The sequence below is a fragment of the Carcharhinus amblyrhynchos genome, chromosome 7 (genome assembly GCF_965287045.1).
Source record: "Carcharhinus amblyrhynchos chromosome 7, sCarAmb.v2.hapA, whole genome shotgun sequence".
NCBI lineage: Eukaryota > Metazoa > Chordata > Chondrichthyes > Carcharhiniformes > Carcharhinidae > Carcharhinus > Carcharhinus amblyrhynchos.
This window is the reverse complement of record NC_137330.1, coordinates 19,446,769-19,465,549: the sequence shown is the minus strand read 5'-3', so window position 1 is coordinate 19,465,549 and position 18,781 is coordinate 19,446,769. Positions and strand designations below refer to the sequence as shown.

The 18,781-nt window shown below is 43.3% G+C and overlaps 1 protein-coding gene across 23 annotated transcripts in view; it reads left to right on the top strand.

Annotated features, from left to right (window-relative positions):
• Positions 1-18,781, top strand: part of LOC145344815 (regulating synaptic membrane exocytosis protein 1-like) — a 743,305-nt gene that overhangs the window by 588,749 nt on the left and 135,775 nt on the right. For 17 of the 23 annotated variants that reach the window (XM_080191997.1, XM_080192005.1, XM_080191995.1 and 14 more), the window contains 4 exons: positions 1,834-1,946; positions 3,907-3,989; positions 13,795-13,967; positions 14,547-14,699. In XM_080191997.1, coding sequence (XP_080048123.1) covers positions 1,834-1,946; positions 3,907-3,989; positions 13,795-13,967; positions 14,547-14,699 — 522 coding nt within the window. The remainder of the gene's footprint in view (positions 1-1,833; positions 1,947-3,906; positions 3,990-13,794; positions 13,968-14,546; positions 14,700-18,781) is intronic. The other 6 variants (XM_080192007.1, XM_080192006.1, XM_080192001.1 and 3 more) reach the window with 1 other exon arrangement.

The following is an 18,781-nucleotide window of genomic DNA, read 5'->3' as shown; positions in this document are numbered from 1 at the left end:
GCCTCAGTAGCTTTTTAATGGGGAGAGTTCCAGATTTCAGCTGGCCTTTATATGAAGAAGTGTTACTGACATCAGCTTGAACAGTCCAATTCGAATGTTAAGGTTGCTTGGGCTCTGCGGCCATGGGAAATAATTTCTCTCCGTCTACCTTATGAAATGCTTTAATCATTTTAAACACCTCAATTAGATCACCTTGAATATTATTAGATGTTCTTGAATATTCAAGCCTATTCTAATCAATCTGTCACAATTAACCCTTTCGGCTCTCATAACATTTTGGTGATCAATGTATTTCTGTTCTCCATTTTATATTATGAGAATTACCTGTTTCGAACTTGCATAGTCACTGGTTAATCGAGAAAAATGGATTCTGGTTGTTTTCTCAAAGAAGAAATTTCTGGCTGAATGATATTAAGGATTTATTTTTAACTTTTTGTTATAGAATCCCTACAATGCAGAAGGAGGCTGTTTAGCCCACTGAGCCTGCACCAACAACAATCCCATCCAGTCCCTATCCCCCTAACCCCACATATTTACCCTCCTAATCCCCCAACATTGAGGAGTAATTTAACATGGGCAATCAACCTAACCCGCACATCTTTGGAGTGTGGGAGGAAACTGGAGTACCCAGAGGAAACCTACACATACATGGGGAGAATGTGCAAACTCCACACAGACACACATTCAAGGTTGGAATTGAACCTGGGTCTCTGGTGCTGTGAGGCAGCAGTGCTAACCACATGCCACCCGACCTAAAATATTTATTAAAATATTTTTAAAAGTATAGTTTTCCAAGTAAGTAAACAATGCAGTCAAGAAGCTTTCTTCATGATAGGTTTTAGTGCACTTGTCATTACCATAGTAATGCAACTTCTTGAATTTACAAATATTTAAATATTTCAGGAAAATTTAGTTCTAAAAGTATGACAAATCCTTCATAAATGTGATCTGTTTTAGGGCGGGGGAAGGTCTGCAGGGGAATGGGGATGGGTCAGTGGGGGGATGGGGAGAGATTCATGGCTGGATAGGGGCAGGTCTGCGGGGCAGTGGAGGGGTTTGCTATATTCTGTAACAATACCTGACAATTTCCAAGGGGAACTTGTCAAAAGATGTGCAAGAAATCATTAAATTAAGGATTTCTGATGGATAGACTCCTGGTTGTGCCAGGAAAGAGTGTCAAACAGATTGTGCATTCCTGGAAAACCTCTCAAATGATCTCATTTAGAATCGGGTCAGTCAGCAGTTGTGGCAATTTGAGTCACATTTGCTGAGAGAGAGAATTGCTTTCAAAGGAGGAGATAGACATAGCCAGTGAGTGAACAAGCTTGGATGTCGAAGAAGAATTCATGGGAGCGTTTTTGGTGTGGGCAGGCTTGTAGATGGAGGGTTGGATGTGTTATAATGTGGAGTGCCAGTAACCCTGACATTCCACATTATAATGTGGAGATGCTGGTGTTGGACTGGGGTAAACACGTAAGAAGTCTCACAACACCAGGTTAAAGTCCAACAGGTTTATTTGGTAGCAAAAGCCACTAGCTTTCGGAGCGCTGCTTCTTCTTCAGGTAAGTGGGAGTTCTGTTTATGAACAGAACTGTTTCTGAACAGAACTCCCACTTACCTGACGAAGGAGCAGTGCCCGAAAGCTAGTGAGTTTACTATCAAATAAATCGGTTGGACTGAAACCTGGTGTTGTCAGACTTTTTACTGTGTTTACCCCAGTCCAACACTGGCATATCCACATCTTAATCAAAAAGCACTAATTCTAAGAGGTCCATATCATGAGCCTCATTAAAGTCATTACAGTGTTCAGTAACTTGTGTTCTATTTTCACAGAGTGCACCAACAGGGAAGCCCAATTCAGTCATCAACATCAGGAGTACCACTGTCTGCTCGGAGGGTCAGACAGCTCCCGCAAGTCCCAGTTAAAAGCTACTGTGTGGAACAAGGTAATAACTGTATCATTGCCTAATACCTGTGTTGCTGCTTGCCTTGAACACCATCAGGAAAGAACATTTCTATTCCATTAGTGGCAGGTAATCATAGAAATCATAGAAACCCTACAGTGCAGAAGGAGGGTATTCAGTCTATCGAGGCTCCACTGATAACAATCCCACACCGGCCCTATCCCCGTAACTCCACATGTTTATTTATCACTTTTACCTTCGCACCCCAGGGACATTAAGGGGCAATTTATCATGGCCAATGCACCTAACGCACACATCTTTGGAGTGTGGGAGGGACCAGAGTACCCAGAGGAAACCCGCACTGACAGGATGAGAACGTACAAACTCCACACAGACAGGGACCCAAGCCAGGGATCGAACCCAAGCCCCTGGAGTGAACCACTATGCCCATCATGAGCTGCTTTCATATCTGTGCCTCTAAAAGAGATTAGTTCCATATTCTGAAATGTTTTGACTTGTCTGTTAATTGTCTAAGTATTTCATATTGGAACTTTGAAACTATATTTGACTGCCTGTGTCATAGAACCTTACAGTGCAGAAGGAGGCCATTTGGCCTGTCGAGTCTGCATCGACCACAGTCCCACCCAGGCCCTATCGCCAAAACCCCCAGTTAGTCTCCTTGACACTAAGGGGCAATTTAGCAAGGCCAATCCACCTAACCCACACATCTTTGGACTGTGGAAGGAAACTCACTGCCTGGAACTCACAGCCAGGGGAGGAAGTGGAAGCAGATAGTGTCATTACAAACAGATGTATAGGATGGGAGTAGAGGGATATGCTCCCTGGGAGAATAGAGGGTTTTAGTTCAGTCAGGTAGCGTGGTTGGTGCAGGCCTGAAGGGCCGAAAGGCCTGTTCCTGTGCTGTAATTTTCTTTATTCTTTGTTCTTTGAAACCGGAGCACCCAGAGAAAACTCATGCAGGCACTGGAGAATGTGTAAACTCCACACAGATTGTGTGTGGAAGCTAGGAATCGGACCCAGGTCCCTGGCACAGTGAGGCAGAAGTACACTGTGCCACCGTGCCGTGCCTTACCACAATGGATTAAAACTGAACCTTAATGATAACTAAGTGACGAAGTGATATGGCAAAATGCAATAATTGACCATGATTGCAGGGTAATAATGGATTGAATCCCCTTGGAACGAATGGTGAGCTTACAAGATGAGAGCTGGGATTTTCCGCCTCTGTAGCAGGACCCACCCACTGCAGGACAGCCAAAATTCCATTGGCTTTCAGCAGGAGCAGTCAATCGTAGCAGTGGGTGGAACTGGAAAAGCTTGCCCATGGTATCATTAATGCACAAACTGACCTGCAAGTTTGAGGGAAAAAAGTGTTCAGTCATGAATAGCAAATCTCCAAAACTCGCTGGTGAGTAAGAAGGTAAGAACATAAGAAATAGGGGCAGGAATAGACCATATGGCCCATCGAACATTTAGTAAGATGGTGGCTGATTCGTAATGTCCATTCCAATTGCTTGCCCAGTCCCCATATTTCTTCATTCTCTAAGAGATCAAAAACTTAATTATCCCAGTCTTAAATATATCCAGTGATGGAGCATCCACAATCCTCTGAGAAGAGAATTCCAAAGATTTCTAATCTTTTGCATGAATAAATTTCTTCTTATCTCAATCTTAAATCTCAATCTCACCTTATCCATGATTGGTTGACATGAAAAGATGATGGAAGCTAATACCAGAAATAATTTTGAAGTGAGCTGGGCAGGTTTTAGAGGAACTTGCAGGCTTCTGAACAAAAAGTAGAGATATGGGACTGAAAATGACTTGTTGTTCATTGAGATTTGAATGGTCAGATAGCCCCTCCTGTGTTGTGAGCTTCTTTAATTCTGCAATCAAATAACAAAAAAATGTATTTTTAAGACAGCTTTAATTTTATTCCATGCAACAGTTTCTTTGAACAATCAAAAACACCTTGTTTCTACAGGAAACCGAGTGGTAGAAGAGCGAACAAAACAGATGAAGGGAAAAATGCACCCGATGGAACAAGAATGTGAGCAATATACAAAGGTAAGAATGACATCAAACATGCAGCACATGATCCTCCTCCCACACTTCATTCAATCCTATCAACATCTGCTTTGGATCCTTTCCCCACCGTGTCATTTTCTAAGTTCTCCTTAACTGCAAATATAATGTTCACCTCACACTCCAACCAAGTTCAAAGCTTTAGCCACTCCCTGGGTAAATACATTTCTCCTGATTTTAGTGACAAGAGTTTTGCAGCGCAGAAAGAGACCCTTCAGCTCATTGTATCTGCACCAGCCATCAAACATCTATCTATTCTAATCCCATTTTCCAGCACTTGATCTGTAGCCTTGTATGCTATGATGTTTCAAGTAATCATCTAAATGTTTTTTAAATGTTGTGAAGGTTCCTGCCTGTACCCCTCTTTCAGGCAATGAGTTCCAGATTCTCAGCACCGTCTGGGTAAGAAAGGATTTCTCAAATCTCAAATCCCTTCTAAATCACCGACCCCTTTGCTAAAATCTCTGCCCCCTGGTTGTTGACCCCTCTACAAAGAAGAACCATTTCTTCCTATCCATTCTCCCTTTGTCCCTCATAATTTTGTACACCTCGATCAGATCCCCCTCAGCCCTCCAGCTCTACAGAAAAACAACCCCAGCCTCTATTTGTAGCTGAAGCACTCCAGCCCTGACAACATCCTACTGAATCTCCTCTGTACTCTCTCAAGTGCAATTACATGCTTCCTTTGGGCAGTGCAGTAACACAGTGGTTAGTGCTGCTGCTTCACAGCTCCAGCCGATTCCCGGCTTGGGTCACTGTCAGTGTGGAGTTTGCACATTCTCCTTGTGTTTGCGTGAGTTTCCTCTGGGTGCCCCGGTTTCCTCCCACAGTCCAAAGATGTGTGGGTTAGGTTGATTGGCCATGCTAAAATTGCCGTTAATGCCCGAGATGCTTAGGTTAGAGGGATTAGTGGGTAAATATGTAGGGATATGGGGCCTGGGTGGGATTATGGTCAGTACAGACTTGATGGGCCAAACGGCCTCTTTCCGTGCTGTGGCATTTCTATGATTCCTATGATTTTTTAGTGTGGTGACCAGACCTGTGTATCATATGATAGCTGTGGCCTAATGAACATTTTATGCAGCTCCATCATAACCACCCTACTCTTACATTCTATGCGCTCGTCTTTTTAACCATCTTATCTACCTGTCCTGCTGCCTTCAGCAATCTTTGGACATGCACCCAAGATCCCTCTGGACCTCTATACTTCCCTTTTGTCATTGATTTATTGATGACAGCTTTATATATTAGAGCCTTCATTTTAGTCTCTTCCACAAGTGGACCCATTTTTTTCTGCATGTACCTTAGAAAATTCTTTCATAGTCTGAAAGACATCCTTCATTCACTACCACATTCACAGGGTTGAGTAGAAATGCAGAATGAATGCTGGCCTAGCCAGTGACTTCCATATCTCGTCATTAAATATTTTAAAAAACTTCCTGCATAGCTTTTTTTATAACAAGGAGCACATTGTTGTATTAACAAGTGGAGCAGAGTGTTGTTGCTTTTAACAAGGAGTGTGTTGTTGCTTTTAACGAGGGAGTGCATTGTTGCTTTTAACGAGGAATGCGTTGTTGCTTTTAACGAGGAGTGTGTTGATGCATTCAACTACGAGTGTGTGATTGCATTAACAAGGGGAGCACATTCTTGTATTTATCAAGGAGTATGTTGTGGTGTTAACAATTGGAATGCATTGTTCTAATTCAGAAGAAAAGCATTGTTTTATTAAGGTGAAGACAGTGTTTTTAACAAGGATCGTGCTGTTGTGTTTAACAAGGAGTGCTTAGTTGCATTAACAATGGGCACATCATAGAGTCATAGAGGCTTACAGCATGGAAACAGGCCCTTTGGCCCAACTTGTCCATGCAACCCAGTTTTTACCAATTGCCCGCATATCCCTCTATACCAATCTTACCCATATAACTGTCTGAATGCTTTTTAAAGACAAAATTATACTACTACCCTACTACTACCTCTGGCAGCTTGTTCCTGACACTCACCAGCCTCTGTGTGAAACACTGCCCTTATGGATCCTGATTACTGTCTGTGTGGAGTTTGCATGTTTTCCCTGTGCTAGTGTCGATTTCCTCCAGGTGCTCTGGTTTACTCCCGCAGTCTGAAAGATCACATATTTATACAATATAGAACAGGCCCATCGAGTCTGCACCGATGCATGAAATGGCCTGACCTGTCCACCTAATCCCACTTCCCCAGCATTTGGCCTTGAGTGTTATGGTATTCCAAGTACTCATCAAGGTACTTTTTAAAGGGATATGAGGCATACCGCCTCCCTCACCCTCCCAGGCAATGCATCCCAGACCGTCACCACCCTCTGAATAAAAATGATTTTCCTCAAATCCCCCCTAACCTCCCACCCCTCACTTTTAACTTGCGTCCCCTCCCCTTCAGCTAAGGGGAATAGCTGTTTTTTATCCACCTGGTCCATACCCCTCATAATCTTGAACAATGTATCAGGTCGCCCCTCTCTCTGCTCCAATGAAAATAACCGAAGCCTATCCAACCTCTTTTCATTACATAAATGTTCCATCCCAGATAAATCTTCTCTGCATCCCCTCCAGTGCGTTCACATCCTTCCGATAATGTGGCAACCAGAATTGAACACTATATTCCAAGTGCGGCCTAAGTAAGGTTCTACAAAGTAGTGTATGCAATTCCGGTTGCCACACTACCTGAAGGATGAGGAGGCTTTGGTGAGGGTAAAGAAGAGATTTACCAGGATGTTGCCTGGTATGGAGTGCATTAGCTATGAGGAGAGGTTGGGAAAACTTGATTTGTTCTCACTGGAGCAATGGAGGTTGGGGGAGACCTGATAGAAATCTACAAGATTATGAGAGGCATGGACAGAGTGGATAATCAGAAGCTTTTTCCCAGGGTGGAAGAGTCAGTGACATAGGGCATAGGTTTACGGTGCAAGGGGCAAGGTTTAAAGGAGATGTATGAGGCAGATTTTTTACACAGAGAGTAGTGGGTGCCTGGAACTCACTGCCGGGGAGGTAGTGACTTCTAAGGGGCATCTTGATAAGTACATGAATAGGATGAGAATAGACGGAAATGGTCCCCGGAAGAGTTGGGGGTTTTATTTAAGTCGGGCAGTATGGTCGGTGCAGGCTTGGAGAGCCGAAGAGCCTGGTCCTGCGCTGTAATTTTCTTTGTTCTTTGTACTCCAGCTGTAGCTTCCCCAAAGTTCTATACAACTCCATCATGACGTCTCTGCTTTTGTAATCTATACCCCAACTGATAAAGGCGAGCTTGCCATATGCCTTTTTCAACACACTATTAACCTGCCTTTCTGCTTTCTGAGATCTCTGGACAACATGCTCTTGTTCTTTGGAACTTCCCAGTGTCAGCCCTTTCACCGCATACTTCCTGGTCAAATTACTCCTTCCAAACTTTTCAGGTTAAATTCCATCTGCCAACAATCCGCCCATTTGAACATCTCATCTATATCTTCCTATAACCCAAGGCACTCAACCTCACTGATGACCATCCAGCCAATCTTTGTGTCATCAGCAAACTTACAAATCGATACAAATGACGAACAATAGGGAACCCAGCAGAAGAACATAAGAAATAGGAGCAGGAGTGGCCATCTGGCCCCTCGAGCCTGCCCTGCCATTCAATAAGATCATGGCTGATCTGTTGTGGCTCAGCTCCACATTCCCGCCCTCTCCCCATAACCCTTAATCCCCTCTCTTATCAAAAACCCATCAACCCGCGTCGTAAAAACATTTAGCGAGGCAGCCTCCACCACTTCAACGGGCAGAGAATTCCAGAGATTCACCACCCTTTGAGTGAAGAAGTTCAAAGAACAAAGAACAATCCAGCACGGGAAACAGGCCCTTCGGCCCAACAAGCCCGCGCTGCCGCATCACCCTACACCTATTCTACCCTGCGTATCTACAATTAGAACCCCTGACTTAGCCAGATTCAGGGGAGAATAGTGTCAATTTGGTAAAACCAATCAGCCTAAGAGCACATCTTTGGGGTGTGGGAGGAAACCGGAGCGCCCGGAGGAAACCCACGCAACCACAGGGAGAATGCGCAAACTCCCACAGATACAGGCCCAAATCCATGTATCTGCACAGCTAGCAGTTCCTCCTCAACTCCGTTCTAAACCGCCCCCCCTTTATCTTGAGGCTGTGCCCCCTAGTCCTACTGTCCTTTCTGAGTGGGAAGAGTCTCTCCACCTCTATCCTATCCATCCCATTCATCATCTTATACATCTCAATGAGATCTCCCCTCATTCTTCTAAACTCTAACGAGTACAAGCCTAGTTTATTCAGCCTCTCCTCATAGCTCAACCCCCTCAACTCCGGCATCAGCCTAGTAAACCTCCTCTGCACTCCCTCCAAGGCCAAAATATCCTTGCGTAAGTACGGCGCCCAAAACTGCACACAGTACTCCAGCTGCGGCCTCACCAATGCCCTATATAGCCGCAGCAAGACCTCCCTACTTTTATATTCAATCCCCCTTGCTATGAAGGCCAGCATCCCATTTGCCTTCCTGACCACCTGCTGCACCTGCAAGCTGGGTTTTTGCGACTCATGCACAAGGACCCCGAGGTCCCTCTGCACCGTCGCCTGCTGCAGTTTTTCTCCACGTAAGTAATAATCCTTCCTACCATTATTCCTACCAAAGTGGACCACCTCGCCCTTGCCAACATTAAATTCCATTTGCCAGTTCCTGGCCCATTCGCCCAGCCTATCTAGATCCTTCTGTAGACTCTCCACACCCTCCGCGCAATTTGCCGTTCCACCAATCTTGGTGTCATCAGCAAATTTCGACACCATACACTCGGTTCCCTCCTCCAGATCATCTATATAAATGGTACATTGCTGAGGCCCCAGCACCGACCCCCCTGGGGCACTCCACTAGTCACCAACCACCAATCCGAATAGCATCCATTGACCCCCACTCTCTGCCTCCTATTTGACAACCAATCCTCTATCCACGCTAACACCCTACTCCCAACTCCATGTCTCCTGACCTTCTGCAATAACCTCTTGTGAGGTACCTTGTCAAACGCCTTCTGAAAATCAAGAAAGACCACATCCACCGGCTCTCCTCTATCCACCGCCCTAGACACATCCTCATAGAACTCCAGTAAATTTGTCAGACACGACTTCCCCTTAATGAAACCGTGCTGCGTCTGCTCTATCAAGCAATTCCCCTCAAGATGCCTCGCTATTTCCTCCTTGATGACGGATTCTAACATTTTACCTACAACAGACGTTAAACTAACCGGCCTATAATTCCCCGCCTTTTGCCTGGCACCCTTCTTAAACAACGGCGTAACATTAGCCACTTTCCAATCTTCCAGCACTTCCCTGGAATCCAGCGACGTCTGGAAAATAACCACCAAGGCATCCACTATCACCTCCGCCATTTCTTTCAGAACCCACGGACGCATTCCATCTGGTCCTGGGGACTTGTCCACAATCAGCCCCTCCAGTCTGTCTAGCACCACCTCTCTAGTAACAGTAATGTCATCTAGACCCTCCAGTCCTACCACCTTTCCATCTCTAACACCCGGCAAATTATTCACGTCCTCCTCCGTGAAGACAGAAACAAAAAAGTTATTCAAGACCTCAGCCATATCCCCATCCCCTACCACTAAGTCCCCCTTCTCATCCTCTAAGGGTCCAACGTTCACCCTAGCCAGCCTCTTCCTTTTTATATACTTATAAAAACTCTTGCTATCCTTTTTTATATTAAGCGCTAGAACGTAGAACATTACAGCGCAGAACAGGCCCTTCAGCCCACGATGTTGCGCCGACCAGTTTTTTAAAAAAAAACACTGACCCACTAATCTGAACCAATCCCTTTTCGTCCATAAACCTATCCATAGATCTCTTAAACGCCCCCAAACTAGGCGCATATACAACCGCAGCAGGCAGGGCATTCCAATCCCTCACCACCCTCTGGGTAAAGAACCTACCCCTGACATCCGTCCTATAACTACCACCCCTTAATTTAAAGCCATGCCCCCTCGTGCTAGCATTCTCCATCCGAGGAAAAAGGCTATCACTATCCACCCTATCTAAACCTCTAATCATCTTATATGTTTCAATAAGATCCCCTCTTAGCCTCCTTCTTTCCAGCGAAAACAACCCCAAATCCCTCAGTCTCTCCTCATAGGACCTCCCCTCCATATCAGGCAACATCCTGGTAAACCTCCTCTGCACCCTCTCCAAAGCCTCAACGTCCTTCCTGTAATGTGGGGACCAGAACTGCACACAGTACTCCAAGTGCGGCCGCACCAGAGTTGTGTACAGTTGCAACATGACGCTGCGACTCCTAAATTCAATCCCCCTACCAATAAACGCCAAGACACCGTATGCCTTCTTAACTATCTTATCTACTTGATTCCCAACTTTCAGGGATCTATGTACACATACACCTAGATCCCTCTGCTCCTCCACACTATTCAAAGTCCTCCCGTTAGCCCTATACTGAACACATCTGTTACTCCTACCGAAATGAATTACCTCACACTTCTCCACATTAAACTCCACCTCGCGGCCCAGCTCTGCAACCTGTCTAAGTCACCCTGCAAACTATGACACCCTTCCTCACAATCTACCACACCACCGACTTTGGTGTCATCAGCAAACTTACTGATCCACCCAACTATACCCTCATCCAGATCATTAATAAAAATTACAAACAGCAGTGGCCCCAAAACAGATCCCTGAGGCACACCGCTCGTAACCGAACTCCATGACGAATATTCACCATCAACCACCACCCTCTGTCTCCTATCTGCCAGCCAATTCCTGATCCAAGTACCTAGATTACCCCCAATCCCATACATCTGCAATTTCTGCAGAAGCCCACCATGGTGAACCTTATCAAACGCCTTACTAAAATCCATATATACCACGTCAACTGCCTTACCCCTATCCACCTCTTTGGTCACTTTCTCAAAGAACTCAATAAGGTTAGTAAGGCACGACCTACCTGCTACAAAACCATGCTGACTGTCTCTAATCAATTCATTACTCTCCAGATAACTATAGCCCAGCTTCATAGTTTATCCTACCCTTCTTTATCAATTTCTTTGTCAATCTTTGTTGACATTTAAACCTCTCCCAATCCTCTTCTCGCCCACTACTCTTAGCTACTCTAAACGCATGGATCCCTGTGGTACACTACTGGCTTCTGGCCTTCAATTACTGAAGCAGCTGTCTGTCACCACCCTGCGTCTCCTATTGCTAAGCCAATTATGAATCCAGTTTGTCAGATCACCCTGTATTCCATTAGCATTAGTCTTCTTAATAATAGTAGACATGGCTAGTAAGTTTGCAGATGACACCAAGATTGGTGGCATAGTGGACGGTGAAGAAGGTTATTGCAACAGGATCTTGATCAACTGGGCCAGTGGGCTGACAACTGGCAGATGGAGTTTAATTTAGATAACTGTAAGGTGATGCATTTTGGTAGATCAAACCAGGTAGAGTGCTGGGGAAAGTTATAGAAAAAAGAGATCTAGGGATACAGGTTCATTGCTTATTGAAAGTGGAGTCACAGGTGAACAGAGTAGTGAAGAAGGTAATCGGCATGCTTGGTTTCATTGGTCAGAACATTGAATACAGAAGTTGGAACGTCTTATTAAAGTTGTACAAGACATTGATAAGGGCACACTTGGAATACTGTGCACAGTTCTGGTCACCCTATTATAGAAAGGATATTGCTAAACTAGAAAGAGTGCAGAAAAGAGTTACGAGAATGCTACCAGCACTTGATGGTTTGAGTTATAACGAGAGGCTGAATACAATTTTGTCTTTTAAATAGTGTTTAGATAGTTACATGGGTAAGATGGCTATTGTGGGGTATGGGCCAAATGAGGGCAATTGGGCCTGGCTTAGAGATTAAAAAAGGATGGGCATAGACAAATTGGGCTGAAGGGCCTGTTTCCATGCTGTAAACCTTTATGACTCTATGAGTAGTAAGTCTCTGATGTGGGACTTCGTCAAAAGCTTTGCTGAAATCCATGTAACCTACATTAACCACACTACCCTCATCCACATACTTGGTTCCATGCTCAAAAAATTCAATCAAATTTTTTTGGCATGACCTCCCTCTGACAAAACCATTTAAAAGATGTGCTGGTTAGGTGTATTTGCCATGCTAAATTCTCCCTCAGGCGCCGTAATGTGTAGGGGATCAAATAGGGGATTCTCACAGTGACTTCATTGTAATTTTAATGTAAGTTTACTTGTGACTAATAAATGAATAAAAAAATCAAGACCATGCTCCGGTGTGGACAGGTTGAATGCTGGTAAGTGGAATACAAATGGTCCCTGTTAATGGGGACCTAACGTGATGACCTCACTGATGAGACCAGGAGCTATTGAAACCTCTGGGTAGGATCCTGGCAGTGCCAATCTGGCACCCTGTTTTGAGATTGTTAAAATTTTATTCCACACAAAACTATCCAAGAAGGCAGAAAACTAATTTCTGAGCTTGTCCTGCAACAGATGTGTAGATGGCAACTGACTTCCTGTATTGATATTTCTGCCTTTCTCAACTTCTACCGACAGCTGTGGCTCCTATCTGCGCAGACAGTGGTTGTCATCCCTATATTCCAACATCCCTATATTCTGGAAAGGTGCCTACGAGGGTTTCCTTCAGGTGCTCCAGTTTCTTCCCACAGTGCATTAGCCATGCTGAATTCTCCCTCAGAATACTCAAACAGGCCCCAGAGTGTGGTGACTAGGGGATTTGCATAGTAACTTCGTTGCAGTGTTAATGTAAGCCTACTTGTGACACTAGTACTTTTAAACCACTCACATTTACTCACTTCAACTTTAGTCAGCAAACATTATCCCTACTACTGATGTTAAGCTAACCACTCTCCCTCCTTTTTTTAAATAGTGGGAATTAATTTGCTGCCTTCCAATCTGCCAGGACTCCAGAATTTTGGGAAGTGACAATCAACATTGAAACATAGAAAACAGGTGCAAGTGTAGGACCTTTGATCCTGCACCATTCAATATGATCATGGCTGATCATGCACTTTTAGTATCCCACTCCTGCTTTCATTCCATAACTTGATCCCTTTAGCCACAAGGGCCATGTCCACCTCCTTCTTGAACTTATCTAATGAACTGGCCCCAACAGCTTTCCGTGGGAGAGCATGCCACAGATTCACAATGCTCTGAGTGAAGAAGTTCTTTCTCATCTCAGTCCTGAATGACTTTATTTTTCGACTGTGACACCTCGTTCTGGACTTTCCCAACGTTGGAAACATTCTTCCCATATCTAGCCTGTCCAGTCCTATCAGGATTTACATGTTTCTATGAGATCCCCTCTCATTCTTCTAAATTCCAGTGAGCACAAGCCCACTCGATTCAGTCTCTCTTCCTTTGTCACTTCTGCCATTCCAGGAATCTGTCTAGTGAACTGATTCACCAAGGCGTTGCCATGGAGAATTCACTTCTGGCAAGCATAAATGAACCATGTTACAAGCTGGATTCGCTATAAGCGCACGAAGAAAGTGCTGCCCAATAATGGACTCACATCTAACAGTCAATGTCTTGTGTGTTGCTAGCACAGACTGGTTGAGTACAGTCTGTATTCTGCCTATTACGAACATGTTTTTTGATTTGATTAGTTAGATCTTGGGATGTGTGGCCTACACACCCAGTACCACACTACCACTGGAATTAATGCACAATTTTATCCAGTTATGTAGTAGACAGAATGTCTGTTGATACTTTGTTAGAAAGGGTTAATGATGTTCGAACACTTCCCTCACTTCCAGCATCTACCATACAAAGATCAGAATAGAAGCATTGATAATGTTTCAATCAAATCTTCGGACAGTGATGCCAGTGATGTTTCAGCCATCTCTCGAACCAGCAGCGCTTCACGCCTCAGCAGCACAAGCTACATGTCAGTACAGTCAGAGAGGCCAAGAGGCAGTCGCAAGATCAGGTGAGTTTCACCTCTGAACAATGTACAATTCGCTTTATGCAGCTTTACATTTCATGCACAGTCTCATTCAAAATAAGCTGCAGTGTCCTGAAAATAAGTATATTTTGGGCAATCAGTCGGACAAAGAAGATTATTCAGCAGATAAAATTTAAGAAGCACATTTTGAAAATGTGAAAATCAATTTGACTTGTTTGTTGTGTTTAATAAACGTTACTTAACCCTAACAATCTTATATTTTGTGATTCCAGTGTTCCAGTACAGTTCTGATGGTTGAATTTTTATTTTTTACTTCATGTTTGAGGACCAGTGGGAACATTTCTCTGATTAGAGCTGTTGTCTAAGCAATGTGACCAATAACTTCAGTTCCATCTGTAGAGGCACCAAATTGTGTTGAACCTTGTTGATTTTTCATTTTTTTGAATAAAATTGGCATGTGCATTCACCGTTTAGAATAAGTAAGCAAAGAAGTTCTTTTATCATCAGCTTGTCAACTGAGCTTTCTGTCACCATTCTGTTTAATTATTTAGGTTCCATTTAAGTTGTTTCGATTTTATTTTGCATGCTGTGATTGTGGATAAGGTCGAAATCCTTAGAAAACAACAGGGATGTGGCAAATAAAAAGGAAAGGAGGATATCGTGGGTGTTAGTAGACAAGGGAGAGAATAATACTGAAAAGAAGCCAGGAAAAGAAGAACTGAAAAGGAGACGCCATTCAGCTTCTGGTGACTTGAGGTAAAGCTCAGCTGCCTTACCCTGTTGCCTTTTCCCTAATATCCTTACTACTCAACATTGGCCCACATCCTTCACATGTAGTACTTCCTGCTCTTCCTTGATGCTATGTATCCTGTTATAATAATAGCCTATGGGATTTAGAAGCTCCAGATAACCCAAGAACGTGGAAACAAAATGGTCACACAGCCTTCACTTATCCCAATGCAGATAATTTTCTGCACATGAATGCCTTTGTGTGAGAGATACGTGCACTTTTGGACGAACTGATGTGCAACAACTCTGCCGTAGTTTAGTGGATGAGAATCATGATCCTGGAGTTGCTCTGGGGATAATAGCCAAGATTCTGTCATTGTTCTTTTTTTGGCAGAATCCTTTTAGGAAATCATTGGTCAGATATTATCTCTGTGAGTGTTGCTAATTGCAGAGAGTCAGAATTACGCAAAATTGTGTATAAACGAAACCTGTTAATAAGAAGCAGCAGATCTCAGTGACCATAGTACCAATAAAACAGCCACAGCAAGCACAGATTTATTCAAAGCAAATCTTATTTGATTTAATTGATCATATTATTTGTTACAGTCATGAATATCATTGTTGATTGCCGTATATATCGTTTTATAAATAACATTGATGACTATGTGGCAAATAACATTAGTAAGTTTGCGGATGGCACAAAGATTGGCCAGGTGGTTAACAGTGAGGCTGAGTGTCTTGGGCTACAAGAGTATTATAGACAGAATGATCAAATGGCCAAATAAGTGGCAGTTGGAATTTAACCATGAAAAGTGTGAGGTGATACTGTTTGGAAGGAGTAATTTGACAAGAAAGTAATCAATGAACAGCATGACACTTGGAAGTTCTGTGGAGCAAAGGGACCTTGGTGTATTTGCCCACAGACCTCTGAAGATGGAGGGGCATGTTGGTCGGATAGTGAAAAAGGCATATGGATCACTTACCTTTATCAATCAAGGCATAGATTACAACAACAGAGAAGACATGTTGGAATTGTATAGAACTTTGGTGAGACCACAGCTGTACAATGTACAGTTTTGTCACAATATTATCAGAAGGATTTGCAGGGGTGCAGAGGAGATTAGACAGGGTAGATGCAGGGAGAATGTTCCCGATGGTGGAAGAGTCCAGAACCGGGGTCACAGTCTGCGGATTCAGGGTAGACCATTTAGGGTGGAGATGAGGAGACAATGAGTGGTGAGCCTGTGGAATTCAGAAATTATTATCTTTAAAGCTTTGCTTTTTAATTAAAGCCCTAAATGGACATACTCCATCAGCAGGATTTCTTTCTTCAATCTATCCTCTCCCTCTTATTGCAATTTTCTCTCCAGCCCACAACAGATGTCCTAAACCCTCACACTGGGCAGACAACTGGACTTCCATCTTGACTCTAGAAAACTGTTGGATAATTGCAAAGGCTGAGGTTCCTCCACTTTAACTTTCTCTGTCCCATAACTACCTTACTGCCAGTCCCTGACCACTGATCAAATCGGAAGACCATACAGGATCTGCCTTTCCTCAGGGGTGCCCCTATCCTGAGAAGCATTGCTTAACTGGTTGCCAGCACAGGGGTTGAATGAAGAGGTTTGGTACATGTAAAGAAACTAACATATCTAAAAAGTTAAGAATTGTTTAAGTGAAAAGAAGAGCTTGGTGTCAAAAAGAAAACAAATTAATTGTATGGAAATTTGAGGAGATGGTGACCAGAGTAAAAAGATTTTTAAAAGTAAATAATATTTGGCGAAGAGGTTAGTTAATTTGTACAGAAATGCAATTGATAATTCATTGGGTGTTCAGGTGGTGGTATCTCTTCAGATGTAGCTAACAAGATTGGCAATCAGTACTCCAGTTCTGAGATTTATCTGGCTGTCTTTGGATTTTATTATGAGAATAATGGCCTTTGTTGTGTTCATTATTAATTTGCCTTGCTAAAATGAACTAGTGAAGATTTTGAGAGCTTCAAAACATGTTGGATCTGACTCTCCATCTAAATTTAGTACAGATGGGTAGAATTGGGAATTAAGGCTGGACACAATTCAATGGGTTCCCACCCCTTTTAAGTTTGTTGATATTCAGAGTTTAATATTTAGGCTGTTTTTACCTGTTTGCCATTCTTTATTTAGCGCTAATCGATCAACCTTTCCTTCCACTAGAGGGTGGAAGAAAAGATTATGCAGTCTAAGCAAATTGAGTGCAAATTAGATAGCATAATTATGATCATTTCAGTACAGAAAACAGCTCAACATCTTCAGGTAATTGCCTTTAGCCTATAACAAGGCACCATGGATATTTTGTGAGATATGTGTCCCAGTTACCGGGTTAATACTGCAGGTGTGCACTTCACCCAAATAAATAACCTGACTGAAACAAAGGGGTCAAGTCAGTGTTAATAGAACATAGAACATTACAGTGCAGTACAGGCCCTTCAGCCCTCAATGTTGCACCAACCTGCGAAACGAAAGCCCATCTAACCTACACTATTCCAATATCATCCATATGGTTATCCAGTGACCATTTAAATGCCCTTAATATTGACAAGTCCACTACTATTGCAGGAAGGGCATTCCATGCCCTTACTACTCTCTGAGTAAAGAACCTACCTCTGACATCTGTCCTATATCTATCACCCCTCAATTTAAAGCTATGCCCCCTCGTACTAGCCATCACCATCCAAGGAGAAAGGTTCACACTGTCCACCCTATCTAATCCTCTGATCATCTTGTATGTCTCTATTAAGTCACCTCTTAACCTTCATCTCTCTAACAAAAATAGCCTCAAGTCACTCAGCCTTTCCTCATAAGATCTTCCCACCATACCAGGCAACATTCTGGTAATCTCCTCTGCACCCTTTCCAATGCTTCCACATCTTCCCTATAATGCAGTGACCAGAATAGAATGCAATACTCCAAATGCGGCCGCACCAGAGTTTTATACTCCAAAACTCAATCCCTCTACCAATAAAAGCTAACACACTACACCTATCATCCCAGATGCCATCTTTCGGGAATCTATGCACATGGACACCGAGATCTCTCTGCTCATCCACACTACCAAGTATCTTTATCGTCAGCCCTGTACTCTGTATTCCTGTTACTCCTTCCAAAGTGAATCACCTCACACTTTCCCGCATTAAACTCCATTTGCCACCTCTCAGCCCAGACTGCAGTTTATCTATATCTCTCTGTAACCTGCAACATCCTTCCACACTGTCCACAACTCCACCGACTTTAGTGTCATCCGCAAATTTACTAATCCATTCTTCTAAACCCTCATCCAGGTCATTTATAAAAATGACGAACAGCAGTGGCCCCAAAACAGATCCACTAGTAACTGAACTCCAGGATGAACACTTTCCATCAACCACCACCCTCTGTCTTCTTTCAGCTAACCAATTCCTGATCCAAACCGCAAAATCACCCTCAATCCCATGCCTCTGTATTTTCTGAAACAGCCTACCATGGGGAACCTTATCAAACACTTTACTGAAATCCAAATACACCACATCAACTGCTTTACCCTCATCTACCTCTTTGGTCACCTTCTCAAAGAACTCCTTCACAAAACTATCCTTAATCAAATTGTTCCTTTCTAGATGATTATAAATCCTATTTCTTGTAATGCTTTCCAAAACTTTGCCCACAACAGAAGTAAGGCTCACTGGTCAATAATTACCAGGGTTGCCTCTACGCCCTTTCTTGAACATTTGCTATCCTCCAGTCTTCTGGCACTATTCCTGTAGACAATGATGACATAAAGATCAAAGCCAAAGGTTCTGCAATGTCCTCCCTAGCTTCCCAGAGAATCCTAGGATTAATCCCATACGGCCCAGGGGACTTATCTATTTTCACACTTTCCAGAATTGCTAACAACTCCGCCTTTTGAACCTCCATTCCATCTAGTCTAATAGCCTGTATCTCAGTATTCTCTTCGACAACATTGTCTTTTTCCTGTGTGAATACTGATGAAAAATGTTCATGTAGCGCCTTCCCTATCTCTTCGGACTCCACGCACAACTTCCCACTACTGTCCTTGACTGGCTCTAATTTTACCCTTGTAGTTCTTTTATTCCT